The 22,608-nt window shown below is 34.8% G+C and overlaps 1 protein-coding gene and 1 pseudogene across 2 annotated transcripts in view; one reads left to right on the top strand and one right to left on the bottom strand.

The window, feature by feature from the left end:
• Positions 1–6,920: 6,920 nt before the first annotated feature.
• The window catches only part of LOC132117793 (synaptotagmin-7-like), a 124,230-nt gene continuing 108,542 nt past the window's right edge, over positions 6,921–22,608 (bottom strand). For both annotated transcript variants that reach the window (XM_059527106.1, XM_059527108.1), the window contains 7 exons: positions 13,544–13,661; positions 11,037–11,304; positions 10,354–10,523; positions 9,148–9,262; positions 8,578–8,777; positions 7,518–7,640; positions 6,921–7,389 (listed from right to left, as the gene is read on the bottom strand). In XM_059527106.1, coding sequence (XP_059383089.1) covers positions 7,536–7,640; positions 8,578–8,777; positions 9,148–9,262; positions 10,354–10,523; positions 11,037–11,304; positions 13,544–13,661 — 976 coding nt within the window. In that variant the 3' untranslated portion in view covers positions 6,921–7,389; positions 7,518–7,535. The remainder of the gene's footprint in view (positions 7,390–7,517; positions 7,641–8,577; positions 8,778–9,147; positions 9,263–10,353; positions 10,524–11,036; positions 11,305–13,543; positions 13,662–22,608) is intronic.
• LOC132127993 (macrophage mannose receptor 1-like) lies at positions 15,506–16,248 on the top strand (annotated as a pseudogene).

Below are 22,608 nucleotides of genomic sequence, written 5' to 3' on the forward strand. Positions count from 1 at the left end.
ATGGAGGGACGGCTGCCATCCGTGAGGGAGCAGAGGAGTTGGCGCCGTTCGCCAGGGGGCCGGAGCCTGCTGCGTCCGTGAAGGAATCCGGAGGTGCAGGGAACGGGGGACTCCTGCCGGCTGCCCAAAACCGGAGGAGCCGTCGCCGTCCACAGGGCGGCGGAGGAGTGTCGTGCCGTCTGCCGAGGGCCGTCCAGTGCCACCGCCAGGCACCGCGGAGGAGATCACCCAGCCGGTGGAGGGCCGAGCAGCAGTGCGTCTGGGAACCGGAATTTTTTTTTTTTTCTCTCTCCCCTCTCTCGTCTCGGTCGCTCCTCCTTCCATCTCCGTTTCTCTCGCCTCGTCTGTCCTACCCCCAGGTTCCCGCAGGTCCCCGTGAGCGGTCCCCCCCGGAGGGAGGGGAGGGGAGGGGAGGGGGGGGAGTAGAGCGCAGTCTCGAGGGTACCCCCCGGCCTGCGAGGGGCAATGGGGGTATGTGAGTGGGGCAGGGCCGAGGGATGTGGGAACACCCCTCATCCGCGAGGGGCTGGTGCGCTGTTTTTTGTTTATTTTGAATTATTAAAATGTTGTTTGATTGTCCGCCGGTTCCCGCCTCCTTCTTCCGGATGAATAGGAAGTTTTAAATCATTACAATATATATATATATCTGAGTTATATATATATATATATATATATATATATATATATATATAACTCAGATAATCGTCAAATCCGATGATAGAAAGAATAAAGTTATATATACCTAGGATGGCTTGAGGGTGAATAAATCATGGGGTAATTTGAATTTTTGGGTGAACTATCCCTCTAAATACCAGAATGGTGTCAGATGGTTAAAGAGGAGAAGTTTAAAACAAAGCATTTTGGATGTCAGCTGAAAGCGAAAGTTGTTTTAAGCACAACGTTATTTCATTTTGATAAAAGGTTATGAAGACCCTTTCTTATTTGGAATAATGTGCACAGATAAATTGTGCAGGAACTGTATTAAGAAAGTAATAGCATCAGTTTCAATCTCCATTATGTTTCTGGAGTTATGAAAGAATGACCTCTGAGCAATAAAGCCTTCCTCTGGGTGCATCCATTGAGGTTATTTTCTACTCCTGATGTGCGTCAGCGAGGACAGGTGTAGTGCCCTGGATGACCATCATGAGATGAAAGACATTCTTCACAAACTAAAAGAGGATATGAGTTTTCCACCAATTTCCATTTATTAGTATCAACTTCATTCTCTTTCAACAAAAGACAGACGAAAACTCTGATTCATTTCGGATGCTGGTAGCACTGTTGAAGGGTTACAATTTGGGTCATTGTAAATGAATCAGTAAAACTCAAGAGTCAATTTACGGCAAAAAAGGTGGTGCAACATTGCAACAGTTGTCTTATTTTGTTGAGTCAGAACACACACGCTCACACATAATTTCTTGAACCGAACAATGCTTTTTTTGTTGTTGCAGTTTTTGCAAACAAACAAACAAAAAACCCTACAGAACATTAGATTTGTGCAAAGACAAAATCAGATCACACAATATAACAAAAACAAGTTATTTAAAGAAAGAAACCAAAAATTTCTATCATAATTCTAAATTCTATCATAGAAATACTATCGTAATTACCTTTTCAAGCAAAGTGAACTCATTCTCTCAACTTATAAATCAAGAGACTCCAAGAAATGTGTCAGTTTCCTTCTTTTATATACAGGTTTACATCTATTTACACTGTACATTTATGCCAAAATAAATCATCAGTATGTCAAATCATATTGTGCACACCACAGAGATGCTGAGAAACATCAAGGGGTCTTGGTCAAAACTCCCCAGGTAACATACATTTTTACAAGCACACACACAAGTTCACACAACATCTTGAGATGGGTTGTCATCACACACATCAAAGTTCAGTTCCGACTCTGTCGCTCCACATTCAGATGTCCGTAACGCCTCTGTGATGACAGATGTTACAATTTGAATGCTGGTTATATCAAACCTGGTTTGGCATTTTAATTCATAAGGTCAAAACCTCTGCAATCCAACAGCTGAAAAACGAATTCAAACGGAAATTTGTGGATACTACAGTAAAACAGACAAGTGAGCCACACAACTAGACGAGACAAAACAAAGCATGCCGCTTCACTGGTGCATTTATTTCATTTTCACTTCAGGTGCTCGTTGTTTTCAACTCACAAAGCAAAACTCACTCAGAATTGGAACCTAAAAGCAGGACCATCAAAACCTGGCAAGATTCTTCAGCAAAAGAGAAAAAACTAAGCAAAATATCTGATGTTATGAAGAGTTTGACAATATTAGGAGCATAATGAGACCCTTTTTTTGATTTAGCTATCAAAAAAGTATTATTACCAGTTTGAAGTAATAATTAGAATTAGAAAATATTTCAAGACATTTTATAAGTTCAGTTAAGTTAACAACATTTGTGGCATAATGTGGCAAAATCATTCATACATTTTATTATATATATATATATATATATATATATATATATATATATATATATATATATATATATATATATATATATATATATATATATATATATATATATATATGTATAAGTTTTTAGTTTTGTATTAATAATTACAGTTACGCTGAGACTATGCTGATGTTTGAAAATGTGCTTGTATTTTTGTTAAAAGCAATGGACTTTTCATTTTTATTTATTTACTTATTAAAATATATATACATTTTTTAATCTGTAGGGTCTAAATCGTCCTTTTAAAGGTGGAACTACTTTTCTGCTTGGATGAACATCTGGTTATTAAATGTTTTTGTTTATCATCACCACCTTGGTATTTTTTATTGAACAGCTGGACATTATGCCAAAAAATGCTGTAAACAGACTAACTTGTATGTGATCCAGAACATTCTTTAAATGAAAAGTTACATGAGGCTGAATTTGAACCAATAAGATTGCACTGTGGTTGGAGCTACTCAACATAAAAGAATACAGGTGCGAAAAATTCAGACATGTAACAGAAAACGTTTATCATTTGATGCTTTATCGAGTCACAAATGTAACCATGAATTAATGTGATGGTCCTGCTTACAAGTCCAAATGAACGAATCCACGCTCACTTTCATCCATCTTCTGTTTTACTTCTTTGAACCCAATTTCATCGACTGAGAAACACAGTATACAAAGTTTTTCTGAAGTCCTTGAATATTATTTTTTAGGTCTTGCTCTCACATTGTCTTTGAGGACGCGTCTGTCACAGGGTGTTAGTCGGGGGGAGGACAGGCTGCGAGAAACATCTGGCAGTGATATTCACGTGTAATGTCGGCTCTGACACTGAAAGCACAGGCATATGGAGGGGAGAAAGGTGATGGATGTTTCACTTCCTGAAGCACTGCGTGTGTTTGTATGAACGGATGTCCTAACCCTGAAGTTTACCCTTACATTAAATATTGCTTGTCTACAGTACATTGCCTTATGTTTTCAAGTAAGAAGTTTTGTTTTCTGTCATAATAAGTATAATAGTGTAATATTCTTAATTTAACTGTTGACATGATAACAATTTGAATTCTTCCCTTTCTATATATCTGCCTTTTCTCTGTTACGTAAGTAACACATTAGGAGGCGACAGAAATCGCAAGCAATTGCAGCATACAAAATGTTATTCGAAAAGCAAAATGTGAGAGTATTGCTATTATATCCTGCAGACCTGCCATTTATAACTCATATTGTCCCAACCCCAGCACCAGGCTAATGCTGCCTTCAAGTCATGCCGGAATGATCGTGTTTACCAGATGAGACCGTATGAACAGCATCGCAATGTCGCAATTAGCGTAATTATTTTCATTGAGCACAGACTTTGCGAGTTGAGGGCATGTTGATTCAAGAGTTCTGCCAGAAGCTAATTGCTATCATAATAAGCTCTAATTATGAATGTTGATGGTACAATTCAGTTTGTACGCATTTTGTGTACTGTTCATGAAGAATAACCAAAAAAGCTTATTACAAAATAATACTAATTTAACAGTTTTATGAGCTAACAGGTTTGTGCAACTTTACATTCCACACAATTCTCTAAATGAGGAACATTAGAAAAAATTTTGGAAGCTGAACATCTCTGACCTAAAATTTGTTCTTAAAAACCCCTGAGACTTTAGGAGAAAACATTTAAATAATCTGTAACTGAAATATATATTCAAATGGTCACGGTTTTGAGATATAGGATGGTCACATGATGGACAGCTAAACAAATACCTATCTCTCTATATATATATATATATATTTTTTTTAAAATATGTATATATTGACATTTAATGAATTATTAGCTTTTCATTAACTTCCAAACTCTATTTTGTGAAACCCTGCTCTAAAGCATTAATATACAGTTTCATCCAAGTTAACTTGTGCAATAATAATACAAAAAATTGCAACAATTGTGAATATTGCAATAATTGTGAAAAATAAATCTTGTTGTTGTTGTTGTTGCAATATTCATATTAGATTATTTTATTTTATTTTAGCTGTTTTTTTTTAAATGTAATACATTTTATGATTCATAAAAATTAATAAAACGTACCCTCTATATGTATAGATATGTAGTATATACATATGCAGTATACAATACAATAGTGGTGTGCATATTAAAAATGAATTATATATACTGTTACACAAAATTAATTAAAATGAATGTTAGATTAATTTTCTGATGTGGATCTAATTTATTTTGCAAATGTTAGTAATTTCCATCATTTTACCATTTAAAAGAAAATGTATCCTCCTCAAGCTTATATGCTTTTAAAGCCATTTTCTTGCTGTTTTCATTCAAGAATTTAATGCAGTACCCCAAATTTCAATAAAAAATGTGTTGATGTGTTGAAACCTAGGTATTCATATTTTAATGTGTTGCAAAAACTATTTTACTTCAACTAAAATCATGCTGTATTTCTCAAACTTTGCAGGAAGGCTCGAAGGCAGCATGAGCACAATAAAGATTCAATCGGATGACCGCAGTAATACAAATTCTCATCACACACACACAAATACACACAGCGACAGATGCAAACACACACACTAAGCCGAAGACGCACAAACAATCACATGACTTGCGTTATATTTTCCTGCTTCTGCTCTTTTTCTTTAGATTAACTTCTAAATTGCACATCTTGTTTGGGAGGGACACTAAGAACGTCTTCAGCCCTTTTGAAAATGAAGTGCATTTTGGCAGCGTTTAACTCACATTGGCAGTGTCATTGCATACTGGTTAAGTGGTTGATGCAATCCTCTGCAAGATGTGTATGTTACATGAGGAATGTTAGTTTAGATAAAAGGATTTCTGTGGTTCTGCTTCTATCTGCTGACACACAGGCTTCAAACACTCACTCCTATCTTGTCCATCACGCTTCGCTTTGAAAGACGAATCAGTATAGTACTCTACGCAAGTACACAAAATGCTTTGGCCAAAGCACTGCAAGCACGACATTCTGATATATATACTTATGCTGGGTTCTGTAGCAGTAATAAACATCAGATGTTTGCATCAATAAACCGAAAGTGAATCAGGAAACTGACCATAGTGCCTCTTGTCATATCATTAAGAATTCAGGATGTTTTTGCATTGTGTAACTGAGTAACTGTTTACACTTGGTGTTAAGATACATTTTCGTTGACCTAATCACAATTGGATGATGCTAAACAGTGTTGTAAATGGAATCTACAATATTTCGAGCTTTTCCACTTTCAATAACAACTAGATGAGACTTTCAACTTGGAAAGCAAAATTCACTCAGATATAGAGGCTGTAAAAACAGTTCTATCAAAACATCGGAAGAACAACTTATCTTCATAGACAGTGAAAATGCAAAGCGACGTAACACAATCACAGCCAATTAAAAACCATTTGATATTTTGGGTTCAGTATACCGTGAGTTAAAGTCTACTGACATTTGGGGCCTAATGTGACAGTCATCTTTCATTTTTATTATTATTATAAAAATATAGTAAATATATTATCTTTTTAATTAACATTAATATGAAAAATAATAATTAATCACACAGTTTCAAGACGAACATTTGTGGAATGGAATAATGGGGCAAAATCATCTTTCAGTTTTGATTATTACAATAAAAATAGATATAATTACATGCATTTTGTGATTTAATAAATATTTTTATTTTTAAAAATTGCTTTCATCATGACTTTCATAGATTTGATTAATATTTTGAGTCCGTTTTTATTGTATATTTTTTGTTTTCATTTTAGTTTAGTAATTTTGGTTTGTTTTTGTAATTTTTAGCCTATATACATATCTGGTTAAAATTAAACTTGTTGACTAGTAAGTAGTTGAAGTAAAAAGCTATATATAAATATATATATATATATATATATATATATATACATATATATTTTTTTCAATTAATGTTTCTTTTACTTCAAGTCACAAAACTGTTCTTATGGTTTTAGTTTTAATTCAGTTTTAGTTAACTATAATAACGCTGGTATGTAGTCGAATGCAATCAATGCAAATTTTGCAATGCCTAAACATAGATTACGATCAAAATCTGTTCCCATTAACATTGCCATTGGCAACACTTCTGGGAAACTAATGTAGCAAGTTACGAAAAAGGGTTATCATAGATATCAAGTTATCATAAGAAATGCATTTAAATGCAGGAGTAAACTATAATGCATCTTGAATGACCACTTGTGATTACATCATTGACAAGCATCTTAATAGCAGGTGGAAACAAGGCCTGAAGCATTCAATAGGAAAACACATTTAAATCAAGCTAACATGGCTAGAAATGTTTGCATTTATGTACTTGCGTAGATTCTCAGTTTTTTGTCCCTATTTGTTGAAATGTTCTAAAATGGTTCAAATGTATTTCCCCAACACACTTGAACTGATCCAGTCAATTAAAGTGAGTTTGAATTTTAACGTTTTTCCAAGTTTTTTTTTTTTTTTTTTAAACAAGACCTCTTTTTTCCGTCACATAACAGCACCTACAGTACATAAAGACAACGAAGAGTTCCAGCGAATTTCTACACTGTTCCGAGAAAAACATCAAGAGGTGACGACGTCCAACACACAACAAGTTCATCCCTCCTTCAACTAAGTATTGCACTGTGGTTGCGATCCTTCTGGATCTTTCCGTATGGTCAGAGGGACGGCGCAAGGGAGGTGAGACACAAACATGGCAATAAAAGGGTCTGTTCGGGAGATTGTTTTCAGCCGTTTCAAGTTCAGCGATGATAGAAGTCACCCTGTTCAGCTGATCAGAGAACAGTTGAGTTGTCAAACTTTTTTCTCAAGGAAGACGAGTCTGTTTACTCATCTCTCGGTTTCTCCCCCAGGCTTCTTGGCAGTGCTTAGCCTCTTTTTGGTGGGAAAAATAAAAGCAGTGAATTAAGGAAGGGTCTCCATAAACAAACTGCAGGAAAAAAATGAGAAGGGAGGAAGAGAGAGAGAGGGAGTAAGAGAAAGAAAGATAGTTGGATGGCTTTTGGTACCCGTGTTTAAACTTGTGCATATCAACAGGGTTTTGAAGGTTTAGTTTACTTTTGGTAGGCGGGTCCTTCAAGCTTTGAGAGCGTGCCATTGGGCAACGGCAGTGCGCGGATGACTCATCATGTCTTTCCAATGCTTTACCTCTGCTGGGCCACTCTTCCATGAGAGATAGATCTAGAAATATGGCATAAAAAGAAAGAAGGTGGAAGAAACAAGAACAGGAAAAATAAGGATTGTGCTTCCACTGTGGTAATTTACCAATAAAGCCACAAACCTATAAATAAAATAAAAAACCTTAAGAGTTAATAACCATTTTGTACACTATAAATTATTCTTATCTTTTTTAATTGTAAGTAAAACTAAGATAACTGGAGTATGTTTTACAAGAAAATAATATTTAGGTCTTTAAAAAATAATTTTTTATTCAGTTTAACTTGTAATTTCTTTGTAATCAATTGTGAAATTACCAATCAATTTCTGAGTGAAAAGTGTTTTTTTTTCTTTCAAATGCAGTTAAAATTGTGTCTTTTAGATCAACTTCATTGCATTTAGTAAATTCAAGTCATTTCCATGATTTAGTATATATATACTACCAAAATACCAGTATATACTGTTGGTAAGTTTGAAAATATAAGTTTGATTCAAAAGTTTGGGATCAGTAACATTTAAAGTAGTGCCTTATGCTCATGAAGGTTGTATTTATCTGATGAAAAATACAGTAATATTGTGAAATTTAAAACAATAAAATATTTCTATTGTAATATATTTCAAAATGTAATTTATTCCTGTGATGCGCAGCTGAATTTCCAGCATCATTACTCCAGTCTTCAGTGTCTCATGATCCTTCAGAAATCATTCTAAAATGCTGATTCATTATCAATGTTAAAAACAGGCATAATAATTTTTGGAACCTGTGATAATTTTTTTCTCAAGATTGTTTGATGATTCTTTACAAATGTAACATATTCTTGCCAAATAAAAATATTAATTTCTTTCAAAAAAGATAACACCCATGCACACACTGACCCCAAACATTTAAACGCTAGATTACATTGTCCCAAAATTCCATTTCTTATATTCCAATAATTCTATTTAGTTTGTGACATCACACCTTGCCTATGACATCATTGCGGCTCAGTCTGTCCTTATCCATGACTGTGATGATGATGGTGGTCTCTCTGAGGACGTGAGTGGGGACATCAAAGGGAAAGGACTCATTAAACACGGGGTTCAAACACCTCTTCATCACCACCGTCTTCTTCTTCTCCACTCGTTTATCTTTGTTCATCAGCCACACTTTGACGTAGGGATCTGAAACGCACACAAACAGGGAACAGTCCACAGCGATTCAGGTCTGGGGAATCAGAATTCCTGCAATGAATTCTAAATTACATTGAAGATGAATACTGCACAGATGGCACCTTGACAAGGACATTTCCACAGAAATCCCACAAGCATACAGTGCACGGAATTTAACTTTATCACATTTGCATTTATTCACTTCAAAACAGATGCTTTGTGAAATAACTTACAGAATATTTAAGGTTAACACATATACATTGTGTCCTGTGGGAATCGAACCCATGATGGTGTGATGTTTTACACGATGATCTACAGGAATATAACTATAACATGAAGTTAAATGATTTATTTGTGAGGTTTTATGGAGGTATGCTGATACCAGATGTTCCCCCGATGTCCATGGCTTTGAGATTGCGTGCCTTGATGATGCTCACAGTGATGGTGTTGGCAGTGGGATTGTAACACAGAGACACGAGCAGGTCTCCTCGACTCCCCTGAAGATAAGAACACAGTAAGATCAGTACTGAACCGGTTCATTTGTTTAAACCTCAGTCACGCAAGCTGGTTCATATGAGGTCACAGATTTTTTTCTGTGACAAGTAATGAGGCAAACACATATTATTACAAAAAAAATTCAACTAGTCAGTGGTTGACGCTGATATTTTGTTAAACATATTTATATTATTATTTAATTTTAATTGATTTTAAAACAAATATTTTATTCAGCTTTACATTATATATATATATATATTTTTTGTTTTGTTTATACAAATATTTTTTTCTTTCATTTTAATATTTTCTTGTTAACACTAAAATAAGTACATCATATTATATTCAGAAGTAATATTTATTATGTATGTGCATATATAATAAAAAAATATTATAAATATTATAATTTTATAATGATAGTTAATGATAGTTAATGATAATTGTTAATGATAGCAAATACAACGCACAATAAATTTTTTTAAAGGTCAGCCAATTAATGTATCTGTGTCATAATACTGTATATCTGAAGCATATATTGCTTGTTACTAAAACTGTCTGCTACACAATTCTTCCATTCCTTCCACAATGATCACAAATGCAGTTCTAATCACCTCATATTAATCGTGACTTCATGTAATATTTATACTTTTAACAATTCATTTGTCACACCACAGGACCATTTCAATGAACTATCAAGTTTCAGTCCAAACCCTACAGCTTCAAACACTAAGCACAGAACAGGTGATGAGTGTGCCATGGGAGATCTTTAGTATGCCTCATGCCAGAAAACCTACCTGGAGAACCTCAAAAACTCTTTATGCTAAAGACACACTTGTGCATCTCTTGTTCTTGTGTAAAAGGGCTAAAACATTTGACAGCATCATTACTCGAGGCTCTGCACGTCGTACTCTACCCACTGCACAATTAAAGTTGTATTGTTCCTGTCCCCAGCCAACCACTTTCAGTCACTTCATCTCTTTGGATGCTTTTCTTTGACTATTATTGGCGTCTGTTGCTCCTGCTTTGGCTCCTTCCTCTCTTCAACTTTCATAATGACAGAAATGGTAATTTAGTAGAAACACACAGATCCACTCACACTGCCATCGCTGCAGGGTTTCAGCTCCTTCCAGAAGGTCTGCACATGGGCCAGATCGATCTTGTTCAGGGGGATGGACACCTCCCCTATAGGGTCATTCCTGCTAAAACGGTCATAGTCTAGCACTTGCAGGTAGAGCGTGCGCTGGACCACCTTCTCAAACGGGAACCCTGGGAGAGAGAGATGAGAGGAGGATCATTTTAACTCACTCAGCTCAACTCATACAGCTCAATATTGGGTACCAAAATACTTTGGACCGGCCCCCTTTATTGACCACTTGATGCACACTGCATACAAAATAGCATACTTTTGTTTCCACTGGGAAATGTTTCCTGTTTAGAAGGTGCTGGGTTGATTTTAGCACTTGTGATGAATAACTAATATACAATTGATTTTGAATTTATTTAATTTACATTTGTTACACAATACATATGATGTAATACAATATTATGATTTTACAATATTACTGTTTGTACTGTATTTTTTATCAAATAAATCCCTTTATAAAAGACTTATTAAAAAAAATATAAAAAATTTTCCTTTCAAAGTGAGTTAAATCATATTACACGAACATGATTTAACGAGTCAGATGTCAGGCTACATTTGGGGAACCACCTTTGAACTGCAAAAGTCCTATAGACTCTAAACATATAATAATAGCTGAGATTTCAAAACATAGTGACCTTCAAACAGGAAGGTCTCGTTCCAGTGAGGGTTGAGGTTCTTTCTTTTGACCTTGGTCTCAAGTTTGTGCTTCTTGTCTGGCAGAAGGTAGAGTTTGACGAATGGATCTGAAGTGCCGGAGAAATCTTTCGCAGGTAGATCCTGACCCTTCAGGATTTTCACTGTCAGTGTGGAGTCCTGAAAATTGTATCCCACGCTGAACTGGATGCGTCCCAATTTCTCGCACACGGGTCCTTCGTGTTCCTCTTCCTCAGAGCCTGGGGACAACTTACAAACCAAAGTGGACAGGATTGTCATTAAAAAGCTTAATCACTCCTCATTGAATAATTATTAACAAAAGGTTAAATAAATAATATTCAACTTAAATGTGATGATATGAAATACCAGCTACTGCTAAATAACTTTACTGGTTGTACAGGAAAAAAACATAAAAACAAAACAAAACAAAACAAAACAAAACAAAACAAAAAACAGTATTCTTATTGTTAATCAAAACTAAAATTTTTAAAATAGTTTCCTTTAACTGAAGTTGAAAGAAAACAAAAAATATAAATAAAAATATTCAGTAAAAACTTTTTATTAAATATTAAAGTAGCCTTGGCAACTAAATGAAATAAATTAGGTTTGAGTTAAGAAGCTAATTTAAAATATGAATAAATGCAAGTATTATAAAAATAATACTGAAATATCACTGAATCTGATTCATGAACAGTCGACTGTTGTGAACTACTTCTTGTGTTAAAAGTTATTATTTTAAAACCAAAAACCTTAAAAAATTCTTGCCATATTTGAGACAAACTATAAAAAACTAAGATAAATAAAACCACAAAGATTGAAATCTGAAGTTTTAAAATGACTGAAACTGAAATAAAAGCCAAACAGAAACATAAAAATGAATAAAACAAAAGCATATAACACTTAAACAACTAAAATAAAACTGAAAATACAAAAGTAAAAGTTAATTCTAAATATTAATAAATACTAGTATACAAATGATAACAAAATAACACTGAATCTGATTCAAGAACAGATGATTCTAATGTACCGATGCTTTTAGTAAATTGATCAAAAGCACTCACAAGTTTCAGTTTAAATACCAAAATATACAGAAAAACAAGATTTTTTTTTTTTATTGTTTTCTCATGAGAATATCTTCAAATTATCTTAACTCTACTGAAATCAAATGAGTCAAGTCTCTTGTGCTTCTCAATATTGTTATGTGAGTACTGTTTTGAATCGGGCAAACTAATGGAACAGACTCCCCTGCTGCCTAAACATGACTAACAAAACACTGTATTTGTCAAATATGAGACAAACAAGTTGCCAGGATGCTCTCTAACAAGTTGTGAAAAGCTGTTGCCTTCACATTAATACACGTTGAAGGGTGAAAAGTTGGGAACCAGTTGGTGGTCTTTACAAACACCTTAGTGATCCATCACTTAAAATGGTCTGACAAGCAGCAGCATATCGAATTAATGAACTCCCATCCGTGTCAGGACCTTGGCTAAAAGTTGGGCTAAATTTGACATGCCATGCCCTGATGCCTGGATCCCCCTCAGTGGGACTCAGAGCTGTGAGAGACTGGTGCTTACAAGAGCTTCTGGCACCCTCTTAAAGAGGAAGCACCATCATTAGCCCTCATCACATCTCTTTAAAAACGCCTTACAACCCACATACTGACACGCAGATCCTGTGAAGGCTGTTGTCCGCGTCCCAGCAGCACACTGTACCAGTTCTAATTATGGGGTTTCTCTGCAGGTAAGTTCCCTTTGACACATCTCTGTGTGAGTGACTGAATGCATTAAGGGAGAGCACCAATTACACATGATGCATCCCTGTGTTTAAAGGGTTCCCATCAAAACTAGTGCCACGTCAGAGAAGCAAAACAAGAGGAAACTATGGAAGCTCATTGCCATAACAAAATAAAAGTATAAAACCTATTTCTCACAATCCTGAGATGTTTAACTCGCAAATTGTGAGATATAAAGTTGCAAAAAAGTTGGAATTGTGAGATAAAGTCACATTTTTTAAATAATGTAAAAGAAAACTGTTGTAAAAGTAAAAGAATTGCAAAATGTAAGTTCAGAATATGTATAAAAATATGTAAACTTATAACTTGCAATTATGACATGAACTGGCAATTGAGCGAAAAAGTCTGACATGCAAGATGTACAGTAAACTAGCAATTCTGAAATGAAAAGTCAGAATTATTAGAAAAAACATGCAACTGTGAGAAAGAAAGTCCAAATTGTGATGTAAAAAGCTGCAATATTTTTTTTTCAATGAAGGAAAAGTCTGAATTTCAAAATGTAAACTTGCAATCATGATTTTATGACCCAGAGATACAAATTCAGAATTCAGAGAAATAGTAAAAAAAATTGACAAACCCAGAATAAGGAGAATTGCATGATATAATCTGGCAATTGTGAAAAAGTCTTAATTGTTACATATAAGTTGAAAATATGAGCTTCAATAGGGAATATACACAAGCAAAAGTTCATGTTACCATCAGCATATCACTGGTGACAGAGTTGGCCAGGTCTGAGACGGAGGAGTTAGCGTCTGTCCGGCGGCTGCTCTCGTCTGGGGTCTGACCTTTAGGGCTGCTGCCGGGTTTATTAGATCTGGCAAAGAACCACAAGAGTAAAACCGTCACTTTTTATATAGCATTAAACACTGCAAGACCTTGATTGCCTGCAGCGCTAGTATTTGTTTGAGACTGGGTTTTGGATAGCATTGCTTTGTTAGAACCTGCTGTCTGATGCTGTAAAACCATCTTTTTGACCGTCATTTAAATGTAGCAGTGCGTTCTAACAAAATAAAAAGCAACATAAAGTACCATTCAAAAGTTGAAATAGGTGCATTTTTTTTCAATTTTGAAAGTCTCTTATGCTCACCATAGCTGCATTTATTTGATTCAAAAGACAGTAAAAACAGCAATATTGTGAAATATTTTTTACAATTAATAATCACTTCTTTCTATTTGAATACATTTGAAAATGTAATTTATTTCTCTGATACTTCACTGTCACGTGATCCTCCAGAAATCATTATAATATGCTGATTTGCTGCTCGAGAAACATTGCTAATTAATTTCAATGATGAAAATAGTTATGCTGCTTAATATTTTTGTGGAAACTGTGGTACGTACTGTAGGTAGTAGACAGCAAGGCAGTTTATTTTGGAACAGAGCCTTAGTGAAGTCACACTGAGCTACAGTCTGACCTTTGTCCTCACTGGAAAGCTAAAAAATAGTGTCATAGTTGTAATACAAGAACATTACAGTTCTGTGGAGATTTGGAATAAATAATAAATGCAGGAGAAAGAACATGACATAGTGAATGCGACAATGTTCTGCCTGGGATTGAAGTGTATGAAGAAGGACACAACAGAAATGCTGCTGTGAGACAAACATTACGTCCAGTATTTACTCAGTTCAGAACAGCAAAGAGATAAAAGGATGGAAAACCTGTGAGATAAAGCGGTGGTTTTTATATTCTTTTTCGTATTAAAGAATGTTTGGATCAAAAGAAAGCCAAAGCACAAACACGATTATCATCACAGCTAAAGGGTCCAACAAATGAATTTTGAAGTGAAATCAGCAACAGAAGAATTGGAGTCTGAAATCAGAGAGCTGTCATGGCCAAGGGCATAGTTTTGGTTTGAACAGTGGGGGCTTGAAGTGTGAACTGTTTTAGTAGAGTCACGGGTCATGCTCACTCATATTGTTTTTTTATTGGCTTGCTTATATATTTATTTTTGTGAAATAGTCTTTTGTGCTATCATCTATGCAAAGTTGATGCAATAAAGTAACATCATAGCAAACATATATATATATATATATATATATATACAGTGCCACTTGAAAGTTTGTGAACCCTTTACAATTTTCTATATCTCAGCATAATTATGAACCAAAACATAATAAGACTTTTGCACAGGTGCTGAAAGTAGACGAGGGAACCCAATCAAACAAGTGTGAACATGTCTATTTTAAAATTCTTGACAAATTTATTCACTTTTTTTTTAGATTATGACAGGCCAAACAATGTTTACATGGAAAAAAATCCCATTGGCCCTTTGATTGTTTTTAAATGCTTGCATTTGAATACAACAAATATCAAGAATATAGATTGCTCTTTAAAATATGCTCTTTGATGGTTTGTATTATGGACTTGAAATCATGTTATGGAACCAAGAGCAAGATCATTATTTTTAAATTTTTTGATACTTCAACGTAACAGTCTTTCATCACATTATCACTTCACAGGCTAGGCTTTACTTATTTTAATTTGTTTTCTTTGCAGCACATTTGGTTTAGACATTAGCTACACAAATACTTGAAGAGTCTGACCGTCTGACTGGTCAGTGCCTTCCTGTTTGTTTTATTGTCTCATATATACAAAAAATAGCCCTTTATCACTGAGCAAATGCAAAGGTGGCACAGTGTAGATCATCTGAACAAAAAATGAAGGCTACAGTCACTTTATTCCTTTTTTTGAATCTCTCTGTACTGAGCTTTAGTCTGTACAGAAAACACTTCCTTGTGAAAGAAAGTTTGACCTGGGGAGATGCGCAGAAATACTGCAGAAAGCACCATTCTGACCTGTCCACTATCAATGAAGAAGAGGCACAACTGATTTCCACTAATCCAGAAAACAATTGTGGATATTTTTGGATTGGACTGCACATGATTTGTAACAACCTATGGAGCTGGTCTGGAGGCGAGGGTCAAAACATTGACTATTGGGTCAATGGGGAACCAAGCGGTCTCGCTGAAAAGAGTGGATGTTTTAACAGATACAGTATACTGCTAAACTGTACAATGCCATGTGCATGTATTATTTGCCATTCTACTGTATGGAGTTCTTTGAGCCCATTCTGGTGCATCAGAATAAGACATGGGATGAATCTCTGAACTACTGCAGGCAGAACTACACTGACTTGGTAAGCCTACGTTCTCAAATATATATGGAAGAGATGATAAATAATACTCTAACATCCCAGACAGCTTATGTGTGGACTGGTCTGCACTTTATGGCTGGCCATTGGTTCTGGGTCAGTGGAGATTATCTTCAATATAAAGCCTGGTCTTCAGAGGGAGAGATCCAGTGTCCTGCTCTGGACAGAGAAGAGAAGCTTTGGAAACCAACAGACTGTGAGGAAAGACATCATTTTTTCTCTGCCTTAAGAAGCCATAAAAGTGCTTAAAATATATGCAGTCTGATATGTAAACTTTCAAGTGTGCTCTCATTTGTTTTGAAACAGATTCTCTAACCAATCTTTAGTGTTTTGCAATTACAAAATATATTTTTGTTCATATATATACTATATAATAGTCTTAAATCTGACACGTTATTCGTAAAATTTATTCGTAGGTTTATGCATTTATTGTTTTATTTATTGTAAAATAGGATTTGCACAGGTATATCTTTAAATATATATTAATTAAAAGTTTAATGGACCTTCTGTTAGCATTTTACCTATGGTTTAATTTTGTTACTTTAGGAAATATACTGTTTTTAATGTACAATATGTGTAAGATAATGTACAACATTTGTAAGAAATATTTTTTATAATACTCCTGATGTACTAGTTTTATGATTACATCAAACTGTTAGTGTAAGATTTTGTTTGAGATGATCATTCAAAAATATCAAGAAAAGCTATTTGAAAATCTGTACTGTAAAATGCATCCTCTCCTGTATGTGTACATAAACACAAATGTAGTCGTGATTGTCATGTTGTGGTTTTCAGGTCAAAAAAAAAATTATAATAATTAAATACACAAAATTGGTTTGATTTAAATGATATACTGTAGCAAAGTGAGCAAGACATCAGCGAGATATATTGAAGAAAGTTTAAACTGTTTTGTTCACACAATGAAAGTGACTTGCATCCAAAACAACACTAAACCCCACTGATCTTTTTTTGAGTTCCTCAGAAAGAAAAAGTCATACACTTTTAGAATGACATGAGGGTGAGTAAATGATGATAAAATGTTCATTTTTGGGTTAGCTATCCCTTAGATACAGATTTACTGGATGCTAGAAACACTGGTTTGAATCCTGCTTGGAGCAAGAATGAGGGGCACAGAACCAGAGGGGCTACACTTATACTAACTCAATTGCTTGCCCGCCTTTTGAAGTAGGCCTAAGGCAAGATCTCTTAATCAAGCACAATTTGGATTTTGTGCTCTTAATTTTGAATAAATGGATTATCTGCTTTTCTCTTTCAGCAAATTTGCAAATGATTTTTTTCATAATTTGTTACACAAATAAGAAGAGAGAACCAGTCTGATTGGCTGATTTACTTTCTTTTTTATTAGTCTCTTATCTACAAAACATTGGAGGGGTGTGGTAACATTATCGAGTTCCTACAAAGGATTCACTGCTTAGATTATCGGTTCAGAAATTAAAGGGGTCATGAACTGCCTTTTCTTTTCTATTCTCTGAGATCCGCTTATAATGTTTTCAAGATTTTTGCATCAAAAATCAATAGTTTTGACCCACCTCATCAGAACGCTCAGTTTGAATAGGTGTGGCAGATTGTAATCTCAGAAGTAAACACCCACTGCTATGATTGGCTAACAGATGTGTATTTTTGAGCCTACATCCTTCACTGCTTCCGTGATTTAGGTTAAAAATGCATAAAAACAAATCAGCGGTAAAATGAAGTGAACAAAGTACCAAGTTCTTACTGTTGTGGTCTGGCACTCAGTGTTGATTAAATTAAATTAAATTACTTATCCACTGAAAAATTTAAGTAAGGGATTACTGCTCATCCTTATGTAATTTAATTACAGTTACTTCTAAAGTACTTGCGTTACATAATGTAAATATTTTCAGCAGTTTTAAATCAACACTGAACTTGAAATCTAAATGTATTATCTAAAAGGTAATATTGAATGTAGCGTCTTTAACCCTCTGCATGCGGCATGTTAACTTGTAATATTTTCTGATAGAGAAAATAATCGAATATACTAAGATACAGTAGATAAGACTAAAATCAATCATATCTGAAAAGCGGAAGTAATTAATTACTTTTTGAAAGTAACTTTCCCAACACTGCTGGCACTTCATAAAAAATTAAGTTCCGCAAATATTATCAAATTATATTATTTATCATTTGATTTCTGCATAGAACTGCATTTGCAGTTAGTGTCATTTACCTACTATGTGCTCAAATTGGTGGGAGGGGCTAAACAGGCAGCGCTGTAGAAGTCGGCGTTGATCTTTTGCGGAGGCAGTGCTTAGCCACATTATTATGTCATAAAGTGGCACATTCCAAAATCTGTCGTTTTAGCAGACTGGCTTCAATATGTTCTATTTTTAGACTAATTTCAAAGTTTTGAGTTCTGAAACTTACAGAATGATTTTATAGCACAATGACATCCTATAAATCAAAAGATAAAGGGAATTTAGAATTTTTCATTTAATGACCACTTAAAAGCTTTGGTCAAAGGCAGAGTTTAATTTTTGAGTTGATTTTTCTGGGTTGGAATATACATATGGGTTTGGTCTGGAGATACAGAACTAAAGAATGTATGGAATGGTCTGCACTTTATGGCTGGTCATTGATCCAGCGTCCTGCTGGAAATCTGTGCTCTGGTTCCAGCTCAATCTTCCTTTTTATTCCACACACATACACAAAACAACAACAAAAAACTTATTTACATGACTGTACTAATAAAGCTTGGACAAATAAATTGATTAACAAAATGAATATGTGGTCATACAAATCTTTTTACTTTTAAGTTATTTGCTATAGATTGTTTTTTATATTAGTTCACTGAAATCTTACTCCTGCTTTCTAAGACATAAATTGTTTATATTTAGGTACAATTTATATACTGACTGTTGTATAAGGACTTCCACAGATAATTATTAGATGATATCCTTACTTGCATTATAATGTTTAAAGGAGTAGGTCACCCAAAAATCAAACATGGACACATTAACGGATCAATAAAACCAGGGATGGGAATCAAAAGGAATGTAATGGTTCCATTTCAATTTCCAATTCCATTTACTGATATCTTAATGATTCTCAAGCAACTTACGGGTCCCTAATGATTCCATTAATGAGCCTTTGGTGCTTTGGAGGAAGTAATTTGGTTCTAAATATATACTAAACAAAAACAAGAGCAAATTGCTTCTACAAACACCAGAGCTTTGCTCCGAAATCTAGTGAGCTGCCTATGCAAGCAGCATTTGACAGGCATTAAGTGCATTCTTCATGATAAAGGCTCTAAAAGGTAGTTTGCATGATGGCTGCCTTCTAAGATACCGTCTTTTGGGCCTAACTTTATACTATGAACCAAAACGCTTCTAAAACAATTAGAATTTTTTTTTTGGTAATTTAAATAAAGCTTAAACCTAAACAAATATGATAAAATTAGCTTTGGCAACTAACTGAAATAGATCTGAAGTACTAAAATTACTAAAATAAACAAATGATTTAAAAAAAAATTAAGAAAACAAGAGCAATAAACAAAATTGCTAACAACTTAAACAAAAATTTAAATGCAAAAATAAAAATAATTTCTAAATATTAAAATATGAATACATACTATAAAATATATAATGAATACTAAAATAACACTTAGACTCTCTCTCTCTTGCTATAAAAGCACATAAAATTACAAAAATGTTAACCAAAATTAAACTAAAATTATTTGTCCATTATAAAAACAACAAAAGCACATTACAACAACAACAAAAAAACTTTTGTCATTATAAAAATGGCAAAATTAAATTAAAAAATTATTAAAATAAAACCTCATTCAAAATTTGAAATACTTTAATAGTATAAATAATACGAACATTTACTAAATAATAGGGCTGCCCTTGACTAATGATTCTTCTGGTTGACTAGTAGTTGTTCTTTTTAAGCATTAGTCGACTAATCGCACGTTTATTAATAAGCCATTTAAATCAGTATAACGAGACTTTAATCACAGCCTAATAAGCGCTCAAGCGCACGCATAAAGCTTGCCACAGCGCACCGCCAGAAGTAATGATTATGAATGTGTCAGTGAAAAACAGTAAGGAGGCTGCATTAATATTTTAATAATTCGACAAACTAGTGCTTTCTTTGTTATAAGTTTAAGAGATGACACTGACTCGTCATCACCGCAGTAGATGCACCTCGTTTCATACGGATTACATAATCTGAGAATATTTGTTTTGTATTTGAATTGGTTCATTTGAAAGTAGACATTTCACTCTCTATAGATATATTTTTAATGTCTGTAAGGCAAACACTGAGTCTTGTGCTCAAGTTCACACAGACCGAGACGGCAGAAAGTGGATCCTGGTTGCTTTCACTATTTTCGAAACGTGTATTACTCTTATCTGTTTGACCGAATATGAAAATGAATATTTTATGATATTTTATTTTAGTGCACTGGCCCCTTTATCTGTCCTGTGTAGTGCGCTACTGTTCAGCTGCACACTCTGCAAAGACACTGAATAGTGCACATTTCTCTATGTTAACATTAGATTGAGCGACCATGTAAAGTTGCTATAATTTATATATTTCAGATGATAAGCCATATTTGAGGTCGATGAATGATTGGATGTCCTGGCTTATGTACTGTATTACCACACAGATCACCCTTTAACGATCTGTCCCTCATGAACTGCGTGACTTCACATGTGGATTATTTGTTTTATTCTGCGACTAAGTGACTAATGAAGTGTTGGTCGACCAAGCCTCTTCTGGTCGACTAACGATTAGTCGATTATTAGGGGGCAGCCCTACTAAATAATATTATTTAGTTATTAAATTTAGTTATCACAGTAAACCATCAACCAAACTCAACACAATCACTACAGCCAAATAACTTTACATACTGTCATATGAACCAATCAGATGTGACCCTGAATTAACAGTCACAAGCCTTGTGTAAACGCAATACAATAACAATTCCAGTTTGATTTTCAAGCTAGATGCAAAGTAATGGCCTTGAATTCACTTAGATTTCATTCGTTTAAAAGACGAAACTCAAACAAGCAAATCATTCACAAATGAAAGCCAGATTTTTATTCAGAAACCAGCATTTCTGTAAAAACTGAAGCTCATGATTCCCAACCCTAAAACTGACACTAGAAAAACCGTTCAGCAAATGCGTGTTGAAACGTGGCCCCTCCAGTTATTACGAGTCCAGCGCTAATAGACCTATGATGAGTTTGTAGGAATATGACTGCCAGAGGGGGGAGATGAATAGCCGCCTTTGACTTTTCATCCCCGGGGGAAAAGAAAACGAGAAGAAACAAGTGCCGTTGGCATGGCAACGAGATGGTGAGTGCACCTGGTGTGGGGAATGCTGGGAGATACAAGTGACAGGCAGACTCATGACAGACATAGTGTCTGAAGAGAGATGATCCACCCACCCACAAACACATCCTCATGAGACAGCCTCAGTCATCATTTCATAACACCCTGTCTGAATTCGTCTCTGTCAGAGTAATTTCCTCCGGCTGTAATGATGATCAGAATGACACGGTCAGGGTCCGAGGGGTTATAGTGACCACAGACGCTCCTTATGTTCTGAGTGACATGACAGAGAGCTCTCAGACAAAGCAGTGTTTCTATTATTAAAGTAATGTTCTACATGTAGTTGAAGGGGTCCTGTTATGCACTGTAAGGTTTGATTCGATTTTTTGTGGTTTACTTGAATAGGTTTTCATGCTTGATTGTTCCATAAATGTGTTATTTTTAACATTATTGCAATACCGCTCTTCCCAGTTGACCTGTTCAGTTCCTGTTCTGATGAAACCCCTCCTTCCTTATCTCAAAATGCGCTCTGATTGGTTAGCTGGCCCAGCAGTTTCATCTGCTCCTCTGGAAATATTAATGATGATGTCAATTGTGTCCGATTAAGACACTGAGAATTTTTACAAACAAGAGGATCTCGCAAGACATTTGCAAGCAAAGATTTAACAGAACATTTCAAAGTGGTATTTTATTATTATTATTTTTTAATATATTGTTGTTGGGAGTTATTTAAATGAGCAACATTGTGACTTCAAGGGATCCAGAACAAGTGCCCTGTAGTCTGAACAAGCCGTTTTTTTGTGTTGAAAAGTGTTTTCTATATCTTATTTCAAGATTAGACTTTCACTTTGTAACCTTGCAGATCTTTTTTACGCTCAAACTGCATCACTACATACTAAAGCTGAAAAGCTGAAAGGCCCCCTTTAACATGATTTGGATCCTTAAAATCAATCTTAAACGGATGGTTCAAAAACGTTGTCATATTTACTTTACCTTGTCCCTTGGGTCATTCTGAACTCTTCTGTGGAAAAGGTACACAAACAATTTTAACTCAGAAACTGCTTGTAAACGTGATTTCATCACAAAGAGATTCAATTAATGATTTTTTTTTTCATAACAGAATCAATTTAGACCAGAAAGCAATCTTGCTTTAGATTTTGGACTACTACTTTTCTTACAAAACACCACTGGCACTCACTCTTGAGAAGGCTTTTTGACCAGGCAATGGAGTTTTTTAAAAAACCTTTCATGCTAAGTACCAAAGATATGATAAATTGCACAATCAAAAAT

Source organism: Carassius carassius, chromosome 3 (assembly GCF_963082965.1).
Source record: "Carassius carassius chromosome 3, fCarCar2.1, whole genome shotgun sequence".
Lineage (NCBI taxonomy): Eukaryota > Metazoa > Chordata > Actinopteri > Cypriniformes > Cyprinidae > Carassius > Carassius carassius.